The sequence below is a fragment of the Leptonychotes weddellii genome, chromosome 6 (genome assembly GCF_054177405.1).
Source record: "Leptonychotes weddellii isolate Sample4059 chromosome 6, ASM5417740v2, whole genome shotgun sequence".
Taxonomy (NCBI): Eukaryota; Metazoa; Chordata; class Mammalia; order Carnivora; family Phocidae; genus Leptonychotes; species Leptonychotes weddellii.
Window position 1 is genome coordinate 23247406 of NC_138374.1, and position 27359 is coordinate 23274764.

Sequence of the window (27359 nt, forward strand, 5' to 3'; positions counted from 1 at the left end):
CTTGCTGTCTCTCTCTCCCTTTCAAATAAATAAATAAAATCTTAAAAAAAAAAAAAGATCATACTGATCTCCTTCCTCTTAATTACAAGAGCACCAAGATGAGTGTGGTTCATATGAGTGTGTTTTATACCTATTGGATGTTGAGACTCAGAGCTAGGACTAATTTCTCCTGAATCTCCATAGGACTAGGTGACACAGTAGTGAGCTATCCATCAGTACAGCTGACAGACGAACTGCTCTATCTACCCTATCTCTTGCTCTCAGAGAGCAGCCCTCAAGCATTCCCCAGAGATGCCAAATAGCCTCTGAAAAAGACTTAATCTGTAAAGAACAAGTCTCGGTAAGTAAGGCACTTTGAGGAACTCCTCACTCCTGCTAAGCCTCCTTGGGAGGCATTTTTTTTTTTTTATTGGCCACCAGTAAACCTTCCCTTTCTCCCCTCCAAGGTAATGTGATTAGGCTCAAGCCTTCAATTTCCGTTAAGTACCCTAGAAATCTTCCCCTCCCCCCCAGGGAAAGACCCACCCCTGTGTGTAACAGTTAAGCTGAAAGTAAAAGGTGGTCTAGATACTTCCTAGGAGGCAGGGCAGGAAAAACGCACATTGTCTGATCCTCTTCCCTGGCCCCATACGTACCATGCCAGGCTTCAGGGCCTCAGCACTTAGCACTTTGTTGACATTTTTGGGGTTCAGAGATAACTTGACACTCTTTTTGCCCCTCTCCGTGATACCCACACTGCTCACCACACATCTCACCAGCATCCCAGGTGAGAAGAGTTCAGGCAAGTTGACCAGGTCCTGCATAATACAAATGAGAAAGATCTGATACATATTCTCCCCCCTGAACCAACATACCACTGCCCAACCCGCGCTCGGTGGTTTCTCATCCTCAGACCCCAAAGAACCCAAACACTGGACGAAGACAGTAACCACTCGCCAAAGGAAGAGGGACCTGTGGCCAAGTCACAGTCTTGGATTTCAGCCTAAGGCCTCCAAAATATATCCAAAGAACAGGCAGATGTAAATGACTTGTCAAGAGTCGTCTGTATTCACGGTCTCCATTTCTTCACCTCCTGCTTGCCCTTCAGCTCACTCTGTGTTCCACCCCTCACCCACCACTTTATCTCCCAATAAAATCACCAGTGATCTTCATGTCACTAAATTCAATAACCCATTTCTCAGTCCTTCTTATATGTGACCTTCAGAAAGCATTTAACACTGGTGGGGGCGCCTGGGTGGCTCAGTCAGTTGAGCGTCTGACTCTTGGTTTCAGCTCTGGTCGTGATCTCAGGGTTGTGGGATTGAGCCCTGCATGGACTCTGCTCAGCGGGGAGTCTGCTTGAGATTCCCTCCCTCTCCCTTTGCCCCTCCCCACTGCACACATATATGTGCATGCGTGAGCACGCGCTCGCTCGCTCTCTCTCTCTTTCAAATAAATAAATAAAATCTAAAAAGAAAAAAAATACTTGAGGGTCAATCTTTCTCCAAGGTCAGGATTCACTCAAGGGTCTGTGCTTCAGTCTCTTCTCACTCTTTTTGCTCCTTCTAGGCACCTTCTTCCCTCTTCTTAGCTTCAATTACCACCTATGCAAAACATTCTCACACATGTACGTTTCTAGCCCAGACTACTCTGAATCTCCTGTCTACTGGATGTTTCAACCATTCCTCAAATTCAACAGAGCAAAAAATAAAATCGTGATCGTCTCTCCCAATCCAGGTCCTTTCTCAGGGTTTCTATCTCAGGATGGCAAGGCCGACCATCAAGTCACACACAACAGAAGGTTAGGACTCATACCCCCTATCCATCAGTGGGCATTGACTTTACTTCCTCAGTAGGTAAACCCTGAACACAGCCTGGCATCAATCTCAGAGCTGGGCTACTACAGTAACCCCCTTAACGGGTCTCTGGGCAACTACATGCCTCTTCCATCTATTCTCTATGCTGTCTACATGTCACCCACCCCAATGAGAACACTTCAAGGGCTTCCCATTGGTTCTAGAATTAAAAACCAATCTTTAACATGGTCTAGCTTTACCCAGCTCTCCTGCTCCATCCCACACCACTCTCCCTTGCTCTCTCTGCTCTAGCCACACTAGCCTTCTCTCTGCCCCATATTGTGCTCCTTCTGTCTGAACACCCTTCCTTCTTTACTCTTTAATCTTTACCCAGTACACACTCATGCTTGAGATCTCAGCTCAAGCATCCCTTCCTCAGAGAAGTCTTCCAGACTCCCTGGGCTAAGTCAAAATCCTCTTATTTAAAAAAAAGAAAAAAAAAATTCGCTATTATAAACTCTCATGACACCTTGTGCCTTGACTTTTTTAGCACTGAGCAAAGTTGTAATTTTACATCTACTTGTACACCACTTAGGTCCAGTTACAGAGTACATTCAGGTTTCCCTTACCTTCAGAGGTTCTTCTTGAGCCACCTGCTCACTCAGCTTTTTGGTATAGGCATCACAAATTTCAGTTACTTGCACAAAGCCCCGGAGTCCATTGGGGAGACTAATCACCAGTTCCAGTTCATTTACCTCCTTCACACAACCCAAAATCCGCATCCCCTCACAAAGGGACTAGAAGAGAAAAAGTGAAATGGGCACAATAGGGAAAAGAACAACGATTGAGGATGTTAGGGGGACTGGCTTCTAGTCCCAACTCTGACATATAAAAGCTAGAGGAGGGGTGCCTGGGTGGCTCAGTCGTTAGGTGTCTGCCTTCAGCTCAGGTCATGATCCCAGGATCCTGGGATCAGGCCCCACATCGGGCCCTCTGCTCAGCCAGAAGCCTGCTTCTCCCTCCCTCTCCCACTCCCCCTGCTTGTGTTCCCTCTCTTGCTGTGTCTCTCTCTGTCAAATAAATAAATAAAACCTTTAAAAAAATAAAAGCTAGAGGAAATATCTGTGCGTATTACATCCATATACTTATCAAATAGCTGACCAAGCACCATAAAACAGCACTACGATACTGGAGGACACTTCTGTCTTTTGCTTTACTCCACACAACCCAAACTCAAATGCCTGACAGGCAGCCAAGTGAAGGAAGCAGGCCAGTGGAGAAAACGGCAGTCTGGGGTGTACACGCCAGTCCTGAAGACACAACCACCACTCAGCTCCATGTGACTCCGAACACGAGGGAATGCGAGTTTGTGCTATCAGCACTCTCAAATTTTTACAAGAAGCCAGAAGTCACATTTTTATGTGAAATTTCTTCTAATGTTGGCACCAAGTTAAGTAATTATTTTTCTAAGTATCACATAAGACAAACAAAATACTTCTGCAGGCTGAATCTCACTCTTTTCCTTAGGAATCATTTTGTTTGTTTTTTTTTCTTTTTTACAACACATATCCAAGTTATAATCTAAAAACATAAAGAACATTAAAAGACCACTTCACTTCTCCAAGAGAATTTCCATAGCTATGAAATGAAAGAGTAGAAGTAGAAAGGTTTAAAGTTATTGCCAGTTCTAACCTATGAATCTACTAAAACACAAATTTCATTAAGACACAAGCACAAAGAGGGACTCAGCAGCTAAAAAGAAAAACAACACATGATCCCAGGCATTGGTTAATAATCAAAGGTGATAGGGGCACCTGGGTGGCTCAGTCGTTAAGCAGCTGCCTTCAGCTCAGGTCATGATCCCAGGGTCCTGGGATCAAGCCCCGCATCGGGCTCCCTGCTCCGCGGGAAGCCTGTTTCTCCCTCTCCCACTCCCCCCTGCTTGTGTTCCCTCTCTCGCTGTGTCTCTCTCTGTCAAATAAATAAATAAAATCTTTAAAAAAAAAATAATAATCAAAGGTGATAATGCTCAATTCTGAGCACAAACTGTAATAATCTCTACTGGGGCGCGCGCACACACACACACACACACACACACACATATATACACAAAAGGATTGAAGGAAAAAAGAAAGAGGGAAGAACATATGCAAATGTAAGCAACCCAGGTAGTTTGTTTAGAACAAAATCAAAATGTAACAAACCTCAATATTAAGGATTTCAAACTTCTCTCTTATAGACTTGCTTTCTCTCTTTTCGGTTTTCAACTTTTTTATTTTTGCTGGCCCTTTCTGGCTCTTTTTCCTTTTGGTGGATACCTCTTCAGTAGAAATCTACAGAGGGGGGATAAAAGATCCAAAAGAATGAAGAGAAACAATCCTGGGCTTTCCCTTAAACTGTCAGGTCACCTGTCACCTTGCTTTGTTACTCCTCCAGCACACTCCACTCCCAGAGTTCCTGTAATTCCTGCTCCAATCCCATCTCCCCCACTCTGTCACCAACGTTCCCTTTGCCCAAGGTGGGAGCCCTCTTCGTATTTTCAAAAGCCCCTTCACTCCTGTGTTCTTCCTCCCTTGACTGGGATGGACACTGGGGTCCCCACTATGAGAAGCAATTTAGAACAGTGTGTAAAAATGGAAGGTGGAGGGGCGCCTGGGTGGCTCAGTCGGTTAAGTGTCTGCCTTAGGCTCAGGTCATGATCCCAGGGTCCTGGGATAGAGCCCTGCATCAGGCTCCCTGCTCTGTGGGAAGCCTGCTTCTCCCTCTCCCACTCCCCCTACTTGTGTTCCCTCGGTGTTTCTCTCTGTCAAATAAATAAATAAAATCTTTAAAAAAAAAAAAAAAAGAAGGTGGAGACACGGAGACCCGAGTTAAACTCCCAACTCCACCATAACAAGCTGTGTGGTTTGTTAAAATATGTAACCTCTCTCAGCCTCAGTTCCTCATCATGGAATGACATTCTCTACTCCACTGCAGTTGGAAAGATTACATAAAATACACATAAGGCCATACAATGAAATGTTAGCTCCCTTCCCTCTAGCATTTGGAGCCTACTCTAGGCAAAACTGGTGAATTTCAATGCAAATTCTGACCATTATATATGGCAATGATCCCATTTTAAAAAATCAATCACGAACTGCTTTCTCTCCATTCTTTATTTTTAATTAATTGCAGTACAGTTAACACACAATGTTACATTAATTTCAGGTGTATAGCATAGTGATTTGACAACTCCACACATTATGCTATGCTCACCACAGGTGTAGCTACCACCTGTCACCATACAATACTATTACAATACCACTGACTATATCCCCCATGTTGTACCTTTCATGACTTATTTCATAACTTTTCTCTCCAACCTTAACCAACAAGGCACAAAGTTCCTAAGAATAAGGAACAACAGCTCTGCAAACTCAAGTACTAGATGCCATGCTTCGAAAAATATAGCCTCACGGTGGTATGGACTCTCTAACAAGTTCAACTTACAAAAGTAGACTTCAAAAAGAAACAAATATGGAAAATACCAGATTCTCAAACAAGGTTCATTCTTCACAAGGATACTAGAAAATGTTCTGTGAGTTTTATCAAATAAGCACACCACTTACATCAAATAAGTTGTCTTGTTCAACTGACTGCTGCAAAGCTTTCTCTGATTTGTGGGTCCTTCTCGTACCCCCTCGGGGGAAGCTTTCTTCCATGGTTGCTGTGTTTGAGTCTCCTAAAAACAATGCAAAGAGTATCAGTGAGCTGTAGCCTTGGTGTCAGATTTCCTAAAGGTTGTGATCAGTGGACAAGAGATAGAGCCTTCTAGCACCAATGTCTAGACAACATTCAGGACTAAGAAATAGATGGTTTGATGCTAGGCCCCAGATAACCCATAATTCATCTTTCCAAAGATCTCTGCTTCAAAACCACAAGTCCATACATTTTCCTCCAGGAAAAGAAGTTTTAGATCCAATTTAATAAATATGACAGAGTAACTACACTTAAGTCAGAGATACACAAATGAATATATAAGTCCCTATCTTCAAAGAACATGCACGATTTTGGAGTGCTTGGGTGGTTCAGTTGGTTAAACATCTGATTCTTGCTCCTGGCTCAGGTCTTGACCTCAACGTTATGAGTTCAAGCCCCATGTTGGGTTACTTAAAAAAATTTTTTTAATTAAAAAAAATAAGAACATGCACAATTTTAAGAAAACAAAACAATTACGCAAATAATTTAAAATACAAATTGGGGCGCCTAGCTGGCTAAGTCAGAAGAGCATGCAGCTCTTGATCTCATGGTCATTAAGTTCGAGCCCTGTGTTGGGTGCAGAGTTACCAAAAAAAACTAAAATAAAAATCAAACTATAAACAAAAAAATAGGAAGGGATGAGGTTTCAGTAAAGAAGGCAAGCTTCCTAAAGAAGGTGTCTTTGAGCTGTTAAAAGATGAAAAAGATTTTGACAGGTGGAAAAGGAAAAGCAGAAGGAATGTGAGAAAAGGCATAGAAACAGTTAAAGCAAAATATTTCAATAATCACCAGCAATTTCTCAAAATATTGTTCAAGAAGTTGCTGTTTCCTTTCTTTGAAAAACTGTTTAGACACACAGGGAGAATAAAGCATAATAATCAGAGTTAAATTGTGGAAGACAGGGGACCTTTTTTGTGAAAGATTTTGACCTAGATATGAGTAGCACAATATTTACTTTGACAAGTCAGAGCCTTAAATAGGGAAAGAAATAGAATAGCAATCAAGAAAAATATACTGCAGGCCATTAATTGGACAGGTAGAGAGACAGAACTGAAGGAAAGTAAACAGAGTAGAAGTCAATTGCAGTACAGCAGAGAAACTATGCAAATGAGAACTAGATCCAAGAAAGGAAGATAGTAGAGACTGGTTCTGAGAGACACCTGGAATAAGCATCTAGAAAGGGCTGTGACTGTAGAAGAGGTGAAGACCAGTGGAAGCCCTGGATTTGGAATCAGGAATAGGTGGGTGCATGCTTCGCAGAAATAGGAAAGAGCCGAGGAGTCTAGTTTGCAGGAAATTTGATCCTTAATGTCACTTCAGACAAGGGGAAACTGAAGCTTCAAAGAGGCGATCCAGAGGCAAAGAGGGGACATAAGTAACTTCTCAGGGCCCGAACCTGATGTTACAGGGGCCAGCTTCTGAGCTGGTCTGGGGTGCCCGAACCACTCACCCAGCACTGCAGGTGCATGGCAGGGACCCAGAGGACCTAGCCCTGGGACAGACCTGGAAGCCATGAGGTTTCCTCCCTTCTCGCCCTTGTCCTCACTCACCAGCCCCGCGACGCCAGCACCTTTCTACTTCAGAGCCCGTACCACTGGAGTCACACACGCGGAGACCAGTACACCCGGAGTCCAACGATGCTATTCCGGAAGCGTGCGAGGGCCCAACACCCTATTTCCGTTACCATGCTGGGTCCTGCGGGTTGGGGGGAGGAGAGTTAGAAACAGGAAGCGGAAGGGCGGGACTTCGAGCCGTAGCCAATCGACGCTGAAGGCTGAATCGTTCTGGCCCGTTGAAAGCGTGCGGGGGAGGCGGCTTCTTCCGGCCGACTGCGGGGTAGCTGCGTACGTTGAAGGACACAACCGGCGGAATTGGTGCCTTCTGCAAGGTGGGTGTGTGGACGGGAACCTGGGCTCAGGCCTCGCGCGTCCGCTTTACAGGGCTGGCATAAAAATCCGACCGCTCCTGGTTCAGGAACACCGCTAGGTCTTCGCTTTGGGGTGCGAGGACAGTGGAGAATGGAAAAGGAATTAGAGATAACGAGAGCCAGGGCGCGAGGGTTTGGACTGGGCTGGGAAGCCTCGGGGTGAGGCGGATAGGAGGTCCCAGAGGCTCCCATAGTTCCCGAAGGCCCTTAGATCGTATTTTACAATAGAGAAAAAAGGGGCCCTCAGCGAAGGGAGTACCCCAAGGTCACCCAGCGACGTAATATTGAATGAAACTCGGGCTTCTGGCCAAATTAACCTTTTTTCCTCTGTATGCCCATAGCAGTTTATTTCCACTGTGCTGTCTTTAGGGAGCTGGCCAGCAAGGCCTTCTTTAGCTGCGCTGCAGCCTTTGTCAAAGCGAGAGTGTGTGTGGCCCAGCCCCTGCGGTTCGCCAGGCCCGCAGTAAGCGGGTTAGATTTCAGTCTGTGTCCGATCAGCGGAAAGGCCTTTCCTAAGAGATAGCCAGAACAGAGAGCTGTATACTCCTTGAAGTGCAAGACGCTGCTTCTGTTACCCGAATACCTCTCGACTTTGCCTCCTTTTATCTCGTGATCTCACCATTCCAGGTAGATGTCCAGTCAGACAGGAAAATAGCAGTTTCAAGAAAATGAGAAAGCGAGGACATTTGGTCACTTTGGGCCTTTTTTCACAGGTGAAGAAAGACGTGGAAGGTTTCGTTAATGTTTAGTAGCGGTGGGCCGGTTAATTAGAAACAAGAGCAAGACCCCATGCTTAGATTTCTCCACGGGCTACCATTTAACAGTGCAATTATTAGTCTTAGGTCATTTTTTCCTTAGGTCTTTCTAAACTTTGTACGATTCGAAAGGGAATAAGGTTTCAGTTTGAGTTATTCCACAGAGGGTGCTCTAGCACAAGGGTTCCTGATCTTTGTCTAAAAGTAATGTGCAGTTTGCTGAAGGGTGCAGACCCCAAGGCTTGTAGGTTTTTGTCCCATTGTTTATTTCACCAGCAACATTTTACTCCCCACTCCTGCCTCCATCTCACCTTCACAAGAGTCTTCAAGACCCAGACTAAATTTCAGTTCCTATACCGTGCCCTTCCCCGCAGTCAGAATTAGTCCTCTGTGGAATATCACAGTCTTCCTCCCATACTGTGTAGAGAGAAGTTTAAAGCACTTTAGTATTGTTTCATTTGGACACCACATCCTCCTAAAAATTTTTGTTACCCATAAGGTAGTGGGGTTATCAGTTAATAATTTGACTAAGTTAAGCTCCTGTTTTAACATGTAGGGTTTCTCCTAGAAACCCACTTAATACTGTAAGAATCCAAAAGTGTATCATGAAGATGAATGGGGGGGAAACTAGTCTAGTAAAATGAAATGTTAATATAAAAGCTACATTATAAAGATTTATTTTAATGCAAATTTTCCTACTTGAGCTGGAAAGGCCAAGGCCCCTGAGGAGGCCCAAGGAAGTCTGGATTTCCTTCATTGTTCCAACTGTTCAGAATTAAGGTCATTTGTCCAAATTTTCATTGCCAATTCTGTGCACGTGAACGCCTCTGAAGGCCTTTGAATGGTAAATAGGGGAGTGCCAGTTTCCATAGCAACGACTTCCTCACAGATCTCTCCCTCTTCCATTTCATCAAGAGCCAGCTGAGTCACTGCCACTGCCTACCAATCTCGACCGGACCTCGACCGGCTCGTCTATGTTGCCAATCGACTCGGCGTGGCGTCGGTCGTGGTAGATAGGCGGTCATACATACGAATTTTCAAGTGTTGTTCTGGTGACTTTTGAATGTGCCTTTGTTATTTTTTATTATAACAAATATATGCCTGTGTAAAATATAGGTACTTATAACTCCAAAATTTTGCTGCATATTTTTCCAGAGTTGTTTTTTTTTTCTATATAATTACTAACAAATATTTGGTTTTCTATTACTGCAGTGTCTTTCAAACCTTAGCTTACATCAGAAATGCCCAATAAATCAGATTATCCGGGCCCCAGAGTTTTTGATTGAATAGGCCTGAGGTCAGGCCTGAGATTTTGCATTTCCAACAAGTTTCCAGTGATGCTATTGCTGCTGGTCTAGGAACCAGACTTTGGGAACCACTTATGTGCTCTAATATAATGTCCAGAAATAGAATTTTTTTTTTTACTGTTTAACATTACACAGGGACACCATGTCAGTGCATAAGGATCTATGCACATTGTATTTCCTCAAATGGAAACCATCATTTTATCAGTCTTCTGTATGTAGATGGACTTTCAGTTTTTCCAGTTTATTTCATAAACAGCATTTCAGTCACTGTTCTTGAACCATATAACTTTTCCCTTTGTGGTATCTCTTATAAGGGTAAATTCCTGGAGAACAAGTGAACCAGCTACATAAAAGGGTATACTAATTTTATAATTTGAAGGTATTCCAGAATTGCACTTTAGGAAAAGTTGTACCAGTTTATACTCACGCAACAGCGGAGATGCTTATTTTCCCACATTCTTACTATTTTCCCCAGTCTGATGGTTAAATATCAGCCTCATTTTACATTTCTTTGATCACTTTTATGTTTTCCCTTCTAGTTTTTGTCCTTTGTATTTTCCCTTACCTAAGGTAATTAAAATTTTGGTCCATGTTTTTTTCCAGGATTCTTTGGTTTTACCATTTATATTTAAATCTTTTATCTATTTTGCTGTGAGGAGTAGGGATTCCAGCTTTCACCAGTAGCTAGTATGGATGGATGCTGGGGGTGGGGGTTAGGTGCTGAGCGCACTGCAGCCTAGACGGTGGGTATCCTGCTCTTTATAACTAGTTGACAGGCTTTGATAATGACATTTTGGTAGGATCTCCATTTTTAAGAACTTGAACCAGCATGCTCTTATTAATTCTTTAAACTGTGTAAATAATTTTCCAGTTCTTATTCTCTGATGTGCATCCCTTTTGTTAAAATAATGCTAATTTTTTAAAAATGGTAGTATCAATTCCATTTAGTAAATGATACCTTCTCTTCCTTCCCATGGAGGTCCTTAATTATTTCATAAGAAAAATTGTGAAAGGGGTTGCAAGTTGAGCTGTTTAGTTGGTGGTTACCCTTTTTAGAAACTTTGAAATGTATCATCACAAGCTCCAACTTTCAACTACTCTTAAAACTGATTGAGTCCATGCACAGTGTAACATGCTAGAACAAAAATATCAAGCAATGTTGGGTTAAGGGGTGGGGGGTGCTTAGAGACTACTGTGTTCTCTTCCTTGCTGAGTGATTTGATATGTATTTTGGAATGTTATACAATAGCAACCAAGGTAAAGTCTTTTCTGAGTTTCTCTTATCAGCAAGGCTTTTTCCACCATCTTTGCTACTTCTGTGTTGGGCAAGATATAAAAAAACCTCATAATACCTATGTGCAATGATTTTTCAGGTTTTTAAACTTAAAAAAAAAAAAAAAAAGTGCCTGGCTAGCTCAGTTGGTGGAGTATGTGACTCTTGATCTCCGGGTTGTGTGTTCAAGCCCCATGTTGGGTGTAGAGATTACTTAAAAAGATAAAATATTTGAAACAAAAACAAAACTTAATTTTCTTTTAGAGTGCATCCAAACCAATTTATTGTTGCTTTCTTTTTTTTAAAAGATTGAAATCATGGCAGGTCCAGAAACTGATGCTCAATTCCATTTCACTGGTATCAAAAAATATTTCAACTCTTATACTCTCACAGGTAGAATGAATGTAAGTATTAATGATACCTTTGAGCAGTTATATTTTAGAATAATATAAGTGGCAAAAGCTCTTGTTTACTTTCTCCTTTCTTTTTCAGTGTGTACTGGCCACATACGGAGGCATTGCTTTGATGATCTTATACTTCAAGTTAAGGTCTAAAAAAACACCAGCTGTGAAAGCAACATAAATGGTAAGGAATTGACATTTAAGTTTATAACAGCCATTTTGTTGTTAGGGCTTTTTCCCTCACCATAGAAGTAAATTGTTGTCATTGTGCAAAGTTACATACAAGAGGAAAATATTGTTCATATCCTGTTACCCTGACAATTTTTAACATTTTGGTTTGGCTCTTTTTTTTATATTTTTTGTTTGGTTTCCAGTGGCTGTGAGTCATGTCTGTAATATTGTCTTCTAACAAATATTTTTTCTATTATTTGAATGTATGAGTATTTATGGATATATGATTTATATCTGTTCCCTGTTAGGATTTTTTTTAAATATAAATAACATTGCATTGAACACTTTTGAGCATGATGTGTTGTCTGTATGATTGTTTTAGGCTTAGGTGCTTTCCCCAAAGGTTATGGGGCACCCAGCTTTGTAAGAGGGTGTCTCTCTTGCCCTAGCCAATGTTGAATAATCAGTTTCTGACCTTTGCTCATTTGATGAGTGAAAATGTCTTTTTAATGAAGTTATACATTTTTTCCATTTGTTTACCATTTGTATTTTTCTTAACATTCCCTGTTTTTCTCATTTAACAGTTGAGTCTTTCTCTTTGTGAAGACCTTATTTCTCTTACATAAGCCCTTTATGTAATAATTATTAACCAACCTTTTAAATACATTGCAAGTATATCTTATTTTTTGCTAGCCTCAAATTTTTATATAAGCAATTTTATATTTTCCTTAAATTCCCATAGATTTCATTTTCTTCTTATGGGGCACCACAACCTCCATTTGCCCATGCTTGAGTGAATAAATATTTGTTTTGGTAGTAGATGATGTGCAGAAAACCCAAAACCCAGATCTTTATTTACTGTAGCTCTCCACAGAAAATTTTTCCTCTGCTCTTAAAAGCTTTTCCAATCTCAAAACTATTGACTTAAGACTACATACCCCAGAATGCAGTGGTCCATGACTTATTCCTGGCAAACAGGTAGTTTTTGCCCAGTTTTCCGGATGAGGTACCTCCCAACTTTTGGGGAGAGTGGTAGTATCCCCATTATAAAAATGGAGAAATTTTATCTGAGATGTTTACTACTGTTTAAAATGTTACTTTGTACACTAGACTTTTCCAGTAGCATACATTCAGGATCATGCTGAATTGTTGGCAGCTCTTTTGTTAAAGGTGAAGCGTTAGGTTAAACTGTATTAAGCTGAGAGATGCCTTCATTTTGGGGTGGTTACTGACTCTGAGAATCTGAGGAATTTGCATTCAATTTGAGGGGGTTCATGGATAGTCCTATACTAGTAATTACTGAATACCTTAAAAGTAGAGTTGAACACAATTGTGTCTAAACTATTTTTGCTTTGTTTATAGAATTTTAACCTGTACCTCATCTGTTAAGTTCCCATGCCTGGAGAAGCTAATGTCAACTCATCATGTGATACTCAATTTGTACAATAAATTATGAACCTGGAAAAGCTGGTTGTCTTTATTTACAAGATATCAAAAATATAAAAACTGTACAAAATGCAACGAAGGCAAAAAACTGGCAGTGACTTGGTCTAAATCTTTTAGTTTCCCAAAGCAAGGCTCAGTACTGGAGGTAAGCAACTGAAATGTCTGTCTGACTTCAAGTGTACTAGGTTGTATGTAGCTATTTTAGCTGAAGTAGAACATGGAAGCTAAATTTTCTTCACCTGGCTTATAGAGTGTTGGGTGCACTCAGAATCCAACAGGTATAAATTCAGATGTCAGTAGATGGTTGTACTTCATCTAGTTCTTAGAAAGAAATTGTAGTTCACCCTACCAGTAACATTTCACTAGTCATGGGCCAAGCAAAAATGTTAGTGGATCATTTAACATAGTACTTGAGTGCCATACAGTAACCACATTTTTACAGCAGAAACACATGCTCATAGAATTCTTCAGCTAAAATTCAAGATGGTATTATATTACTTGATTTGAATCTTGAAGCAGGATGGATTATTGAAGTCAACTGATTTTTTTTCCTAAACATAATAAATTAAAATAGCATTTGAACAGAAAATGCATAGTTTCCACACATCCAGAGCACCATAAATGTCCCTCCACGAACATAATACCTCTTATTCAACTAACGGAAATTAGTTAAATGTGGTTGCTATAGAAACGTGGAACTGTCCTGTTCAGATTTTCCAAGCAGCATCCTTCCAGATCCATATTGACAAAACATTCTTTGTAGCTTAAATATTAATCACTGAGGTATTTGCTTTTAGTCTCCCTTTTTCAAACAGTAGCTTCCAAAAGGTCTTTAATACCGATTTATTGCGGACTATAAGCTCCTGCAGCTAGAACCAAGTTTCTTCGCGTAAAATGGAGGTGTACAACTGGCGTTGATTTGGTCATATATGTTCCCAACAATAACTCCTGTGAATTCTCAGGTAAATTTATATGCCCAGTGGCTGTAGTAAAATCATCAGTCTCTAAATCTTCAAATGCTTTGACAGCATCCCACAACCGGACTGTATTATCCATTGAACCTAAGGGGAAGTCAAAGGAAACCATTTTAGTAGCATCTACCATATTTAGATTCTGACCTCTTGTCAGATCTATTTTATATATTAACTGTTTCCAGTGAAAAAATCAAGCAGTTTAACCTGAGAAGTCAACACACATGTCAGGGGATACTCTGGAATCATGGCTAAGAGAAGCAAAACCTAACACAGTCAACACTAAATGTTTCATTTTAATGTACCATTTACCCTTTATCACAAAGCCATTTCTAGTCATTTACCTGATGCCAAAATTTCACCATCTCTACTAAACCTAAGTGAACAGACTGTATCAGTGTGGCCTTTTAATTCTCCAACCATCAAACCATGTCCAATATCCCAAAGGAGTACTCTGCCATCCGTTGCTCCTGTAGCCAGGAATCTCCCATTGGGAGAAAATGTCAAGGAATGAATTGGTCCCTAGAAAAGAAGTCCATGGAAAGAATCAAAAGTGGATTAAAAATATCTAATAAAGAGAAAGCTAGAATTTTAAAACAGTGGAATGAATCATTTCTTTTAATATGTGTTACTGGTTAATTTTTAAAATATTTTTATCTCAAAAGCAACCTTGTGTGCCGTAATAATGAAGGTATAAAATACCTTGTGTCCAGTGAATATTCTTACACAGTTCCCATTCAGGACATCCCAGAGCCGCACAGTTCTGTCTGCAGAGCCCGTAGCAACATAATTAGAATTTGGATGGAATCTGGTACAATTCACATCAGCAAGATGGCCAGCAAATATCCTTAAAGGCTGATAGTGGTCTGTAGCCCAGAGCCTTTTTAAAAAGGCATTGAAAACAAAACAAAAAAAAAGGTAATAGTTAACTGCCAAAATTCTAAAATAAATACAGAAACACCCATGTGAAATGTTAGCTCCAAATAGGTCCCCCCTTCACTGGCTACCTGAGGGAAAGAAAATGGAATGATTGAGACAAAGTAACATTCTTAAGGAAAATTAAGTTGATCTAGTACAAGTTTTTTTAATTCTCTAGTTCTCTGTATGTACCTGCCTTTCCTACCCCAATTCCTAGTCTAACCCATAGAAAAGTATTTTTCGCTAGTTTTGGCCACCACAAAATTGGTTTCGAACCTGAGTTACCTCATCCTGAACTTTTAAGGAGATCACAGGAAAACACCAGCAGTGCTTATAGTGTTAGTGAAAATCTAGCTGGTGGGAGGGGCTGGGAGCATGTTAAATAGCTTGAGGGGAAAAAAGGAGGACTCTTGATATGGACATAATTGCAGACATAGTAATACTCCCCAAATTCATTTACAAATAAGGAGCTATAAATGCTGACATTCTCAAAAAGATCCCAAATAATAGAAGTGAAATGAGTTTGGCTGGAGCTTGTAATTCCCCAAAAAGAAACCATTCTGCCAGTCGTAAGATCACAATGTTCTTACCGAGCTACTCGATCGTGGCCCCCTGACACAAAATAATATCCATATGGAGAAAACTGTGTATCCCATACTGGGTAGTTGTGTCCTTTATATCCCACCAAGCAAGTAAATGTTTGAAGACTCCACAATCTAACAGTTCCATCCTCTGAAGAGGAAAGCAAGTAGTTCCTGAGAGAAGAGAATGTAATATATTTGATTCCCAGAATAACTTAGTTACCTGTCCAGTTTCTCTGTACATTTGAGTATGATAAATATAGCTAATTTGACATGCTACATCTTTTACATTATACATGGAATTCACAGTAGATAACAAAAGTTGAAAGTACTAACCAAACTAATGTTAGCTCTAACACTCTACATCTACCGAGCACCTACTAAATGAAGTTAGTTGTTTTTTTTAAGATTTTATCTATTAGAGCACGCACAAGCAGGGGGAGAGGCAGGGAGAGGGAGAAGCAGGCTCCCCACTGAGCAAGAAGCCGGATGCAGGCTCCATCCCAGGACCTTGGGATCATGATCTGAGCTGAAGGCAGACACTCAACCAACTGAGCCACCCAAGCGCCCCGAGGTTAGATATTTTTAAAAGTATATTGGAAAACTCACACTTCTTATAAAAAATTATACCAAAGGGTACCAACAAAAAGTTGTCAAAAAGGTCAATTGAGAAAAACTAAGAAATGTGATATATCACTTAAAACTCAACAATTTTTTTACTTTAAAATGGAAATGGCTCTTTTCATCTCTGACTTGCATAAGCATTTTTTTTTTTTTAAAGATTTTTTATTTATTTATTTGACAGAGAGAGAGACAGCGAAAGAGGGAACACAAGCAGGGGGAGCGGGAGAGGGAGAAGCAGGCCTCCCGCGGAGCAGAGAGCCCGACGCGGGGCTCGATTCCAGGACCCCGGGATCATGACCCGAGTCGAAGGCAGATGCCCAACGACTGAGCCACCCAGGCGCCCCTTGCATAAGCATTTAAAAGGAAATGTCTTTGGGGCGCTTGGGTGGCTCAGTCGTTAAGCATCTGCCTTCAGCTCAGGTCATGGTCCCAGGGTCCTGGGATCGAGCCCCGCATCGGGCTCTCTGCTCCGCGGGAGGCCTGCTTCTCCCTCTCCCACTCCCCTCTGCTTGTGTTCCCTCTCTCGCTGTGTCTCTCTCTGTCAAATAAATAAAATCTTTAAAAAAAAAAAAAAGGAAATGTCTTTTTGACCAAAAACAACACTATAGACATGTAGGTAATATTTTACCTTTTTCAGGGATAAACACAAAAGCTGAACCACTCAAACTATTACGGTTTTCATTGAAATTAGAGGTTTCCCTCAAGTAAAAATGCATCATCTGGCTAAACCTTATTAAAGTTTCACTCTCAAGATTTCATAAAGATGAAAATGTTGATGGACTGAAAGCTATTATCCACATAAGATACAAATGGTTATTATGAATATAAAATTCCCTCCAATTTCTACAGAATGTCAGAGATCACGAAAAATAAGCAAATACCTACTTGTGGGTTTCAAATTCCCTTTTCAGTATCCTCTTAATTCTTTTGATTACACAAAATCTTCAGTTGACAGCTAACATGCCTTTAATATCAGGAATCTGTCTGAATTTGGAGATGATGGAATACAGCAGTAGCCCCAAGCCCAAGGCAGGAACCCAAAGAAGCAATTTGGCCCCTATCAGGGTTATACAAAAACTAAAGCTAATTTTTAAAACCAACAAATCCTGAAGCTGTGCATCTTGATTCTATAAATTTGGGTATATATTAAGTTGCTATCTTATACACCAGTACCCCAAGATGAATTAGCAAATGGCAAGATTCTAAAAGATAATGCATAAGAGGCATCCATGAGATTTTTCTAACAGAATTTTTCCCAATATGTTTCCAGTAATTAACTTACATATAATCTCAATATAATGCAGCAGTATTTAATTTTTCATTGAATGTTACCTATCCGGACTGAAGCTGGCTCCATAGACAGGCCCGCTGTGACCATACAAAATCTTCAACTCACTTGCGGTTTTCTCATCCATTATTCTTTCTAAGACATCATCTGATTCTTTGTCTATGAGGCTAAGATCTAAAATGGTCCAAAAATATTGATTTTTTAAAATACATTCATTTAAAAAAAAAAGTACATTCATTAGAATATTTCAAGGCAATTACATCATGGTTCAGAAGAAGAACTACCATTTGAACAGTCCTACACACCAATCTACGGCCATACCACCCTGAACGCGCCCGATCTCATCTGAACAGTCCTACGTACCACCCACAGTGCCTCTAACCATCCCAGTGTACAGAAGAGGAAACTGAGGTTCCGAATAATTAACAATTTGCCAGAGTGCACATAGCTGCTCAGTGTCGGAACTATGATTAAAACTCAAAGCAACTCACTATATCATGTTTTACCAAATGAAAACTATGGAAATATTAAAAATTTTTTGAAAATATATTATCTTGTTTAAATAATACATTTAGCAAGAAACTTTCTTTAAAGTAAAATCCTAAAATTAGTTCTTCTTAAGCCATTTTTAGAGCTAAAACAGTATGTACTCTCCCACTATTTACTTTAAAGGCATTTTTAAAAATTCACAGGCAAACAGTCATAAAATTAGATTTTTAACCTTACGGAGTTTTCTAACCCAATCCCCTCATTTTACAGATGAGAAAACTGAGGCCCAGAAAAGTTAAACCAGTCTAGCGCCCCAGTCTCCTGACTGCCACTCCAATGTACTTCTCGCTTGGGAATGTTAGCATTTTGAGTTAAAGTAAAATCAAGTGAAATTCTGCTGAGATCACAATGTCTTATGTATACTCCATGGAATCCAGATTGGTGTAAACTAGGGCGAGTTCACATCTTCACAGGTCATCTCAGTTACCTGCTGCTTGTTTAACACTACGAAGCTTTTTGGGTGTCACAGACCACACTCTAACAGTTGAATCTGCAAAACCTCCAGCAATCAAACTAGAATCATCAGTGACATCCACTGCAGTGAGGCCCTGCCAATAAAAAAATAAGAACTTTGTACTATACAATATGGTCTTGGGGGGAAAATTACATCTTAGAAACTATATAATGATAACTCTTTTTCTCATAGAAAAGATTTCATTCTCTTATGAAACCCACTGTTTGAAAATATTTACTTTTTTTTTAAAGATTTTTATTTGAGAGAGAGAGAATGAGAGAGAGAGCACATGAGAGGGGGGAGGGTCAGAGGGAGAAGCAGACTCCCCGCTGAGCAGGGAGGCCGATGCAGGACTCGATCCTGGGACTCCAGGATCATGACCTGAGCTGAAGGCAGTTGCTTAACCAACTGAGCCACCCAGGTGCCCCGAAAGTATTTACTTTGAGAACATGTCACCATTCACCCCTTTTGCCCTCCAAATTTAAAGCACACGATATGAAGAAAATGTTAATCATTTTTGTACTTTAGTAAATATATCCTCAGCAGCTTATTACAATCTATAAAGACATATAGAATCCTTAATAAAAAGTATTAAGTTCATATAAGTACTTAAGCCAAGTTCAATAGAGATAAACTACAGTTTCCTCCTCCTCAAAGGCTAGCGGAATTCTGATCAGTAAAACAAGGGACACACATAAGCAACATTCTGGCACCTGCAAGTTGCTAAAGGTCTTTTCAACACTGCCTTCTATCTATTCCAATTATCCTTTCCTAACTTCTGTGTTTAAGCTATATTTACATCAAGAGTTTAAAAAAGAAAACTCCGTCTAAGTTAACACATCTAAGTTTCTTTTAGTGGTAAGTCACCATTTTACATGACTCTCCAGGCAGAAATTGCACAATTATCTTACCAACCTGGTAAGCATTGAGGAATGTATAGAAACAAATGGAGGGTAAACAGTCTGGCCCAAGGCGTACTCGTTTGGTGGTTTCTTTCATATTCATTATCTTATCCAACTTATCTGAATCTTTCAACTCTGGAAGAGGGATTCTGTGAAAGAAAAACAGACTGAAAATCACTCTATTAAGAAACTGAATTCTCTATAATAACAGTTCATCCTAAACCTCCACACATGTTCCTGAAGTTTTTCCCTCACCTGTTTTGAGGTGGAGCATTGGGATCTTGTTTTTTGCTTTTGGATCCAATGCTATCTTTTTTAGGCTTCTTCTTTTTAGGTTTTCCTTCTTCATTTTCTCCTTCTTCATCTTCATCATCCAAAGGCACCTCAATTTCTGGCTCTTTTAATAAACCAAAAAATACCTACAAGTCAAAAGAGCCAACAATTTCAAAATTAATATTTCATTCATCAATACATCCTTTTCATATCTTGATAGGATGACTCACAATTACAGTAATTTATACCCTGAAGCAGATTCTGTACTTGTCTACCCAATAGCCAATCTCCCCTTCTTCCTTACTAACAGAACCCTGATTTTGTTGGAGCAGCAATATGCTCAGTTAAATCATTTCTATTCCCAGACTCCCTTGCAGCTGGGAATAGCCATATAATGTCATTCTGGCCAACAGATGTACACACAAATATACTGGGTAGGGTTTTAGGAAAAAAATACTGTTTTCCTGATAAGAAAGAGATTTAGCGGGGATATGCCTTTTGTCCTCCCCCTTCTGCCTTCCTGGAATGCAGGTGCAATGCTGGAGCTACAACAGCCATTTGGGAGCACAAAGAAGAAAGCCACATTCTAAAGATGATGGAGGAGAAACTAGAAGGAGCTAGGCCCCTTGATGGCATTGTGGAGCCCTTATGCCAGAGCAAGAGGGCTTTCCTTTGCAATTCATTATACATGTATGCAAAATCCCTTATTTGTTTCAGTCACTGTAGTCAGGGTTCTGTTAAATGCAACCATTCCCAAATTCTCACTAATTTACACATCATCCTTAGAACATGAAACTTAGTATACAGGGTACGGTTATTCCCAAACTAGCTATAAGAAAAATGTGTAAATTATGTAGATGGAAATGCTACAGTTTTTCATAATCTGCATTATATAGTTCTTAGGTTTATTCCCATACCTTTGATTTGTTTGCCTCTCGTTTAGCCTCTCCTGCCAAACTTCCCACCATCGCATCTATCTGTTGCTTACTACGCGGCATCCCATCAAAGATGTCAATGTAGAGGTGCTCCTGAACTATGTTCCATATCTGATTGTTCTGTTTCTCCTGAAGATGCCTCTTCAAGAGTTGGTACGAGTCACGGGAAATACGCAGAACAAATTTACTTGTTCGAAAATCCAACATGGTCTCATTCCCTTTCATGTGTTCCTTTTTGGTAAGACTAGATAATACTCGTAGGTCATCCTGGTAATAACATTCCTGATCTCCATGGAACCTGTTTCAGTGATTTTAAAAAGTCATTTTTCAATGTAATCATTAAGGGATCTGCTCTCCCCCATATATTTATAAACATCCCAGAATATTTTCAACGTAGCAGTCTGAATAATCCTGGACTAAGCTACAGGATCAGAAGTAACTCATTTCAAAATGATTACAATTCAGTTTCTGAATTCATCCTGAAATTTAAAAATTTAATTCTCTAATGAAATGTATCATTAACATTTTAAGAGAATTTGAAATAAATACCATAAGTGAATGAAAGATGTCCACCACTGGTAGACATTTGAATTAGAATTTCTGCTTTACTAAATTTTATGTTCTCTCAAAACCCACTTTTAAAAACTTTTTATTATGGAAAGTTTCAAACATATACAAAAGTAGAAACTAGTATAATTAACTCAATGAACCTATCACCCAGCCTCTTAACAATAATCAATACATGGCATTCTCATAAAACCCACCATTTTCAATGACTTCTTATATTCTTAATACCAGACATATTTATTAAACATCAGTAAAATAATATGACTAAAGGACAAACAAATGTTGATACCAAAGAATGAACACTTCCATTTACTCACCATTACCAAAGGTAATTAAGTAAAGCTTTCAGCCTTGGTGAAAATTAGTAAATTTAAATGTACTTTTGTTTCTATAAATCTTAATTTTCCTAATAAAGTAAAATTAAAATCATATATTTGGCACTCACTAAGAGCAGCAAACAATGCAAAAACATTTAGGGAACAATGACTAAACATAAGATACTAGGCTCTAGCTCTGATACACAGCCAATAGATGCCTAAACTGTTACCCCTGTTACCCTTTTATGACTCATCAAGACAAGATTTGTTTCTGTCCAAGATTTCAGTGAAATTAGAAATCTCAGCCTCCTGGTGTTCACATCAGTCACTGCCCATAACCTCATCTGAGCATGGTGTCTGGGCAAGGGCTGAGATTGTCCATAACAAGGAGACAGAGTCCCCCAGGATATTCTAGCTTCCTATGTGAAGAAATGGCTATCCCATGAGACTGGGAGAGAAAGAGGTTTTTTGATGACAATACTATAAGAAAAATTAGGTTAGAGTAGAAGTTCTGTCATCATCAGCCTTTGTTAATTTTTTCAAAAATGCTGAGCTACAGAACATTTGCTTTATAAACCTTCTATTAGGTATCATACAATAATGAATGGATATAATGGCATAGAAGCTAAGTGTCCCGAGTTCTATTATTCCTGTATTACCACTACTTGTGTTATCTGACAAATGCCAGCTTTTGGGTCTATTGCTTGTACTAAAATGCTCTCATTCAAACTGTTAAGTACCAACTCCTTTTTAACCTCTCCTTTCTTTGGCTTCTATAACTCAATACCCTCCTGGTTTTCTTCCTACTTCTCTGACCTCTCCTTACATACCTCTTCTACGTGGCCATCCCTTCTACTCATTTTCTATCTCTTCTATTACAAATGTTGGCGTTCCTCAAGGCCCAGGTCTAGGCCTCTCATTGACTTATTTCATAACCCCCACCCCCACCCCAGACAATCTCATCCATATCCATCAATATTACACACAACTCCAATTTATGGCTCCAGTCCCTACATCTCCTCAGAGCTCCAGAGCCTTATATATCATTCATCTATCAACTTAGTATCTCTTAAATGAGTCAAAGGCATATTCAAATCCGAAGCCAAGATTACTCCACAACCTGACAAACCAGGTCCTCTTCCAGGGTTTTCTATCTTAGTGAAGGGCACTCCTCCATCCTGATGGGGGAGCCAGAAACCTAGGGGTTATCAATAATACCTTCATTTCCCTGACTTCCATATCCAATCCATCACCAACTGCCTCACCAATATGTCTACTTACCTTCACAAACACTACTGTACCCTAGTCTAGTGTTTCTCAACAGAACATTTTGGGGCAGAACAATTCTTTGCTAAGTGGCACTACCTGCACATATTAGAACATTTGGCATCCCTAAGCCACCTGCTCTTCCCCACCCTAGCCATTATGACAACCAAAACACCTCCACGCAGTTTCAAATAGCCAACGGGAAGCAGGAATAATATTACCCCCAGTTGAGAACCACTACAATAACCTCCCAAACTGGTCACTCTAAAGTCACTCTGTTCCCCGTCACCACCATCTATTTTCCCAACTGCATAAAGGTCCTTTCAAAATGCAAATCGGGGCGCCTGGCTGGCTCAGGTGGTAGAGCGTGCAACTCTTGATCTCGGGGTTGTGAGTTCCAGCCCCAGGCTGAGTGAAGAGATTACTTTAAAAAAAATTGTTTTTAATGCAAATCTAATAATGACATGGTCCTTCAATGGCTTCTATAGCAGAGACACCTCACTGTCCCCAAACATCCATTTTTTCTTTCTTCCTTCACAACAGAATATCTGAATATTAGCTGAGCACATGAACACCTAGGCAAAGGCCACACTTTCTACCTCCCTTGTAGGTAATTGTAGCCGTTGCCTAACGACATAAAAAAAGGAAGAGTTGTTGTGTGCAACTTCGAGGAAGGATGTATGCCCTCCCAGCTGACTATAACACTGATGTGACTGCACAGAGCCAAAGAGCCATCTTGTGCCACAGGAGGAAGCTGCATGACAAGGATGGAAGAGCATCAAGATGGAGAGAGCCTAGGTCCCTGGTAATCAAAGACTCTATACCAGTCCTGGACTGCCTAACCTTTATGAGAGAGAAATAAACTTTTATCGTATTTAAGCCTCTATTGTTTGGGTTTTCAGTCACTCTCAGTCTAATCTAATCCTAACACAGCTTCCTACTGCTCTTAGGATAAAAACAAAAAATAAACTTTTATTTTATTTATGCCATTATTATTGGAGTTTTCAGGGAATCTCAGCCAAATCTAATACTACCCAATACAACCCACTACTGCTCTCAGGATAAACAAAGACCCTCAACATGACCCAAGAACCTGCCTGTTCCAGCCCAGCTTCGACCCTGTACTCTGCTCCAGCCACACTGGCCTTCTTTCATCTCTGTACCTACCATGACCCCTCCCACCAGAGGTGTCACACATGCTTTTCCCTCTTCTCTTCATCTGGTTAGCTCCTACACAATCTTCTGATCTTACCTCAAGTATCACTTCCTCTGGGAGCCTTCCCTGACTTCTCCAACTAGATCAAACTCCCTCTTTTTAGGTTCTCCTAGCACCAGGTACCTCTCCTTCATGAAATACTTTTTCAGTTACAATCTTACATTTGTGTGGTTACAGATGTATATATACATTATATATATGTGCTATATATATAATATATATAAAATTCACATACTTCTCAAAAAATGATTTTGCTTCATTCTCATGTTGATTGTAGACTAGTTCCAAGTACATGTGTACAAACAGAGGATAAAACAGTTGGGATAACTCTGCCCGATGGCAGTCCAAGGAACATTCAATGAAGTGTTTCAGTCCACTATAGTATTCTTCATACATTGTGGGGTCCCCTTGTTGGTTGTAGGCTGACAGCACAGCACTGACATCCGGCTGGTCTTCTACAGCTACACTTCCAACTGTTTAAAAAATGAAGAACAACCTTCAAAAAATGACTGATACATACCAAGTGACTAAGGCTGCTTTGCTAAGGTCCAGAGGTAAACTGCTTCTCAGATGTTTGTCCCTCTCCTCTCAAAGTCTCTTCCCCAACACAATCATACACTCTTTCAATGGGATTTTCACTTTGTTTCAGTCACCTATCCCAAACTCCTTCAGCTTGTTCATATCTTAAAATAAAATTTTCAAATCAGTAACAAAAAGGTTCAATATTTTTCCTGCAGCTACCTCAAAGGCAAAATTCATAAAACATGGTATGTGCAAATCAAACAACTATATTAATCTTCTCTCAAGGCTCAATGTAAATGGCACCCACCACCACCAAGCCAAGTCCTGAAGATTCCCAGCTCTCTGAGCTACCTAAGTATTTTGTAACTTTCCTATAACACATCCTATCCTGTAGGATATGTGTACATCTATCACTCCTTATAAAATGCAAGCATTTTAAGGGTGGGAAGGCGGAGCCTTGTTTCCAAAAGATAACTCAATTTATATGCTTAAAATAATTTCTATAAACATCATTCCAAGGCAGAAAACATGAGTATTTATTTGTAATACTGCAATACCAAACAATGATAACCTGTCAATCTAATCAGTTTGTTGGAAAATTTTAAGTTGCAATTATAATACTGCTGTGCTCTTCACTGCACAAATGTTTTAAGTTCTTTTGGTTACTCTGATGGCCTCTTTTCCTTCTTACTGGTTTCTGAGTTATGATAGGTCAAGTTTCTGAAGAGATGAGAGATTACAGAAAAATAACCAACATAATTCATCCATCTTATAGTTCATTCACAAAGTTCAGCATTCAGAAAAGATTCCTCTCAGTCATATTTTTGTGCATTTCTATTTGTGGGATACAATGCTACATATTCATACTTCACTTCTGGCAATGCTGCAAAGATTAGGTCTCATAAATACAGATTAATTTGGCTAGAGGCTCTGCACTAGACAACTTAATTCAATAAACATTTATTATCAGCTCAGGATCACCTTTGAGACCTCATATTGTGTATGAATTTTACTGCATGGACTTTGCAATTACAGTTGCTAGGAAAAGGCTGGGGAAGGAGGTCTCAGGTGTTAAGTGTTAGGTGCTGGGCATAAATTTATCAGTACCAGGCATTTTATATATATTATATCTGAGCCTCACAATAACCCATTTAATAGAGGGGGGAACACTTATTCTCAGGAAGAATTAGCATCACACAAGTAAAAGCAACAGAGACAGATTCTGAACCCAGGTCTGTCCAAAGCATATTCCTAAATGAATGATTCTCAACCTTTGCCATACGTCAATACCACTTGGAAGCATATATTCAAAAATGGAGATTCCTAGACTCCACCTCTACATGATCTGATTCACTAAGTCTGAAGTGACAGACTGTATAAATATTGTTAGTGTTAATGCAGACCTGCCAAGGCTCAAGAACTCAAAAAAGAAGAAAGGGACCAAAAGCCTGAAGGTCCCCGCCTCTCGGTGCCCACCCTCCCCAGACATCCCTCTGCTCAACAGCTCTCCTCAGCCTCTCACTGGAACTGACAGCTTGGAAGAGGGTTTGACTGCGCAGCCGGCGCACTAGAGAAAGGGGCGGGCATGTGGCCCTAGAGGCGGGCCCAGGAAATTCAAAACAAGCCCGCAGAGGTGCAGGCCTGCCAGCCTCTGCCTTCCCGGCTTGCTCCTCTTAGTGCCCTGCCTCCCCGGGACTCCGCGGCTCACCTTTCCCCGGAGCCGCAGGACCTGTCGCTAAGCCCGAGACGGCGGCGGCCCCCGAAGCGCCGGTGCCCGGAGGGTCAGGGGCCGCGGGGCCGGGGGCCGAGGCTGTGACCCGGCTGAGAAGCGCGCTAGCCGCCTCTGTACCGGCGCCGTCCGCCTCTCCCGGGGCTCCGGTGCCCGCCACTGCCTCCTCCAGCAGCCGGGCCTCACGGCGCAGCGCCTCTTCGGCCTCGCGGAGGTTGCTCTGCCGCAGGAACTGCAGCACGGCCAGCAGAGTCTGTCGGTCGTGGGGAACGCCGGCCTCCGGAGCAGCGGCGGGCACCGGGGCCGCCCCCGCCGGAGCAACGGCGGAGACAGCCGCCGAGGGCTTGGGGGTCCCACCATCCCCGCCGGCCGACGACGACGCCGTCGCAACGTTCCCGCCGCCGCCGTTGGGGCCGTTGTTGGTAGTGCCGCCGCCACCCTCGCCAGCGCCGTCCCCCGCCTGCGGAGGTAGCAGCGTCGGCGGTCCCTCTGGCTCTAACTTGACCGCCACCTCCGTCTGCTCCTCCGCCAGCGCCGCCATCTTGCGGCTGAGCCACCTCGCGCCGTCAAGCGTGATTGCGTTTTCGCCACTTGGAGGGCGGGGAGGAGAGTTTTACGACACCTTGGGAAGGCCATATACGGCAGTAGGAGGGGCGAGAAAGAAGGAGAAAAAGAATAGGAGGAAGAGCAAGTTTCAAAAAGTGAGTGACAGAAAGGCAGGAAGTGGGAGGTGGCGATCGCCTGTAACATTTGACTGTAATAATTGCCGTTCACTGCAGACCCGCTATTTTTAGGCACTGTGAGAGACATTTTACATTTTATGACCTCCTTTAATTCACCAATCTTATAAGGCATTATTATCCTCTCTTTACAGGTGGCTCAACCGAAACCCAAAGAGGTTAAACAACTTGCCAAAGTCACGAAAGAAGAAAGTGAAAGTGTCAAAATTCGAATCCAGGTCTCTAACTCAAAAGCATATCCCATAGCCTGAAGGTGGCTTCTGAGATACTGGTAATGTTTTATATTATCATCTGGGTGGTGGTGACTTTTTATTTTTTTGCAGTTTTTACCTTCGTAAAAATTAAGCTACATGCATAAGTTTTGTGAGCTCTACAGTATGTATGTTATAATTCAATAAAAAGTTTTTAAGTACCTAAGTTTTGTCATTGTGAAATGTGTACATTCTGTATTCGTGCTATGTTATCCTTTATTACAAATAAACTGCGTTTTAATTGTATATTTTTATAAATAGTATGTGCCATTTTGGAATATGCTTCATAGGTTATAAAACCTTGCTGATATTTTATTTCATTTGAATCTCAAAATTCTGGGGATGGGTGCAGACAAGAAAAGTGAGCCTGGGGAGTTGGGAAGATCTAGCACAGTTATTCCTGTTGCTGGTTTTTAAGTCCTACTAGTTTCTTTCAACCCTGTTGAGTAGCTGAATGACCTGG

At 40.9% G+C, this 27359-nt stretch overlaps 3 protein-coding genes across 5 annotated transcripts in view; 1 reads left to right on the plus strand and 2 right to left on the minus strand.

The window, feature by feature from the left end:
* Nucleotides 1–7213, minus strand: part of PDCD11 (programmed cell death 11) — a 45768-nt gene extending 38555 nt beyond the window's left edge. For both annotated transcript variants that reach the window (XM_081822796.1, XM_081822795.1), the window contains exons 1-5: nucleotides 7064–7213; nucleotides 5384–5496; nucleotides 3980–4108; nucleotides 2405–2572; nucleotides 636–797 (exon numbers count right to left, since the gene is read on the minus strand). In XM_081822796.1, coding sequence (XP_081678922.1) covers nucleotides 636–797; nucleotides 2405–2572; nucleotides 3980–4108; nucleotides 5384–5476 — 552 coding nt within the window. In that variant the 5' untranslated portion in view covers nucleotides 5477–5496; nucleotides 7064–7213. The remainder of the gene's footprint in view (nucleotides 1–635; nucleotides 798–2404; nucleotides 2573–3979; nucleotides 4109–5383; nucleotides 5497–7063) is intronic.
* Nucleotides 7214–7257: 44 nt separating this feature from the next.
* ATP5MK (ATP synthase membrane subunit k) lies at nucleotides 7258–12813 on the plus strand. The gene is made up of 4 exons (XM_081822880.1): nucleotides 7258–7401; nucleotides 11084–11179; nucleotides 11268–11360; nucleotides 12710–12813. The coding sequence occupies exons 2-3, from the start codon at nucleotides 11093–11095 to the stop codon at nucleotides 11355–11357; spliced, it is 177 nt and encodes a 58-aa protein (XP_081679006.1). The 5' UTR covers nucleotides 7258–7401; nucleotides 11084–11092; the 3' UTR covers nucleotides 11358–11360; nucleotides 12710–12813.
* Nucleotides 12785–26472, minus strand: TAF5 (TATA-box binding protein associated factor 5). 2 transcript variants are annotated; one of them, XM_081822818.1, is made up of 11 exons: nucleotides 25885–26472; nucleotides 23890–24127; nucleotides 20271–20586; nucleotides 19336–19499; nucleotides 19094–19229; nucleotides 18152–18272; nucleotides 17220–17349; nucleotides 15273–15437; nucleotides 14467–14644; nucleotides 14109–14286; nucleotides 12785–13854 (listed from the first exon to the last, which is right to left on the minus strand). In XM_081822818.1, exons 1-11 carry the CDS (start codon nucleotides 26444–26446, stop codon nucleotides 13637–13639), a joined length of 2406 nt encoding a protein of 801 aa, XP_081678944.1. In that variant the 5' UTR covers nucleotides 26447–26472; the 3' UTR covers nucleotides 12785–13636. The 2 variants fall into 2 exon arrangements, with proteins under 2 accessions (XP_081678944.1, XP_081678945.1); XM_081822819.1 differs by lacking the exon at nucleotides 14109–14286 and having other exon boundaries at nucleotides 13646–13854.
* Between the last annotated feature and the right edge of the window lie 887 nt (nucleotides 26473–27359).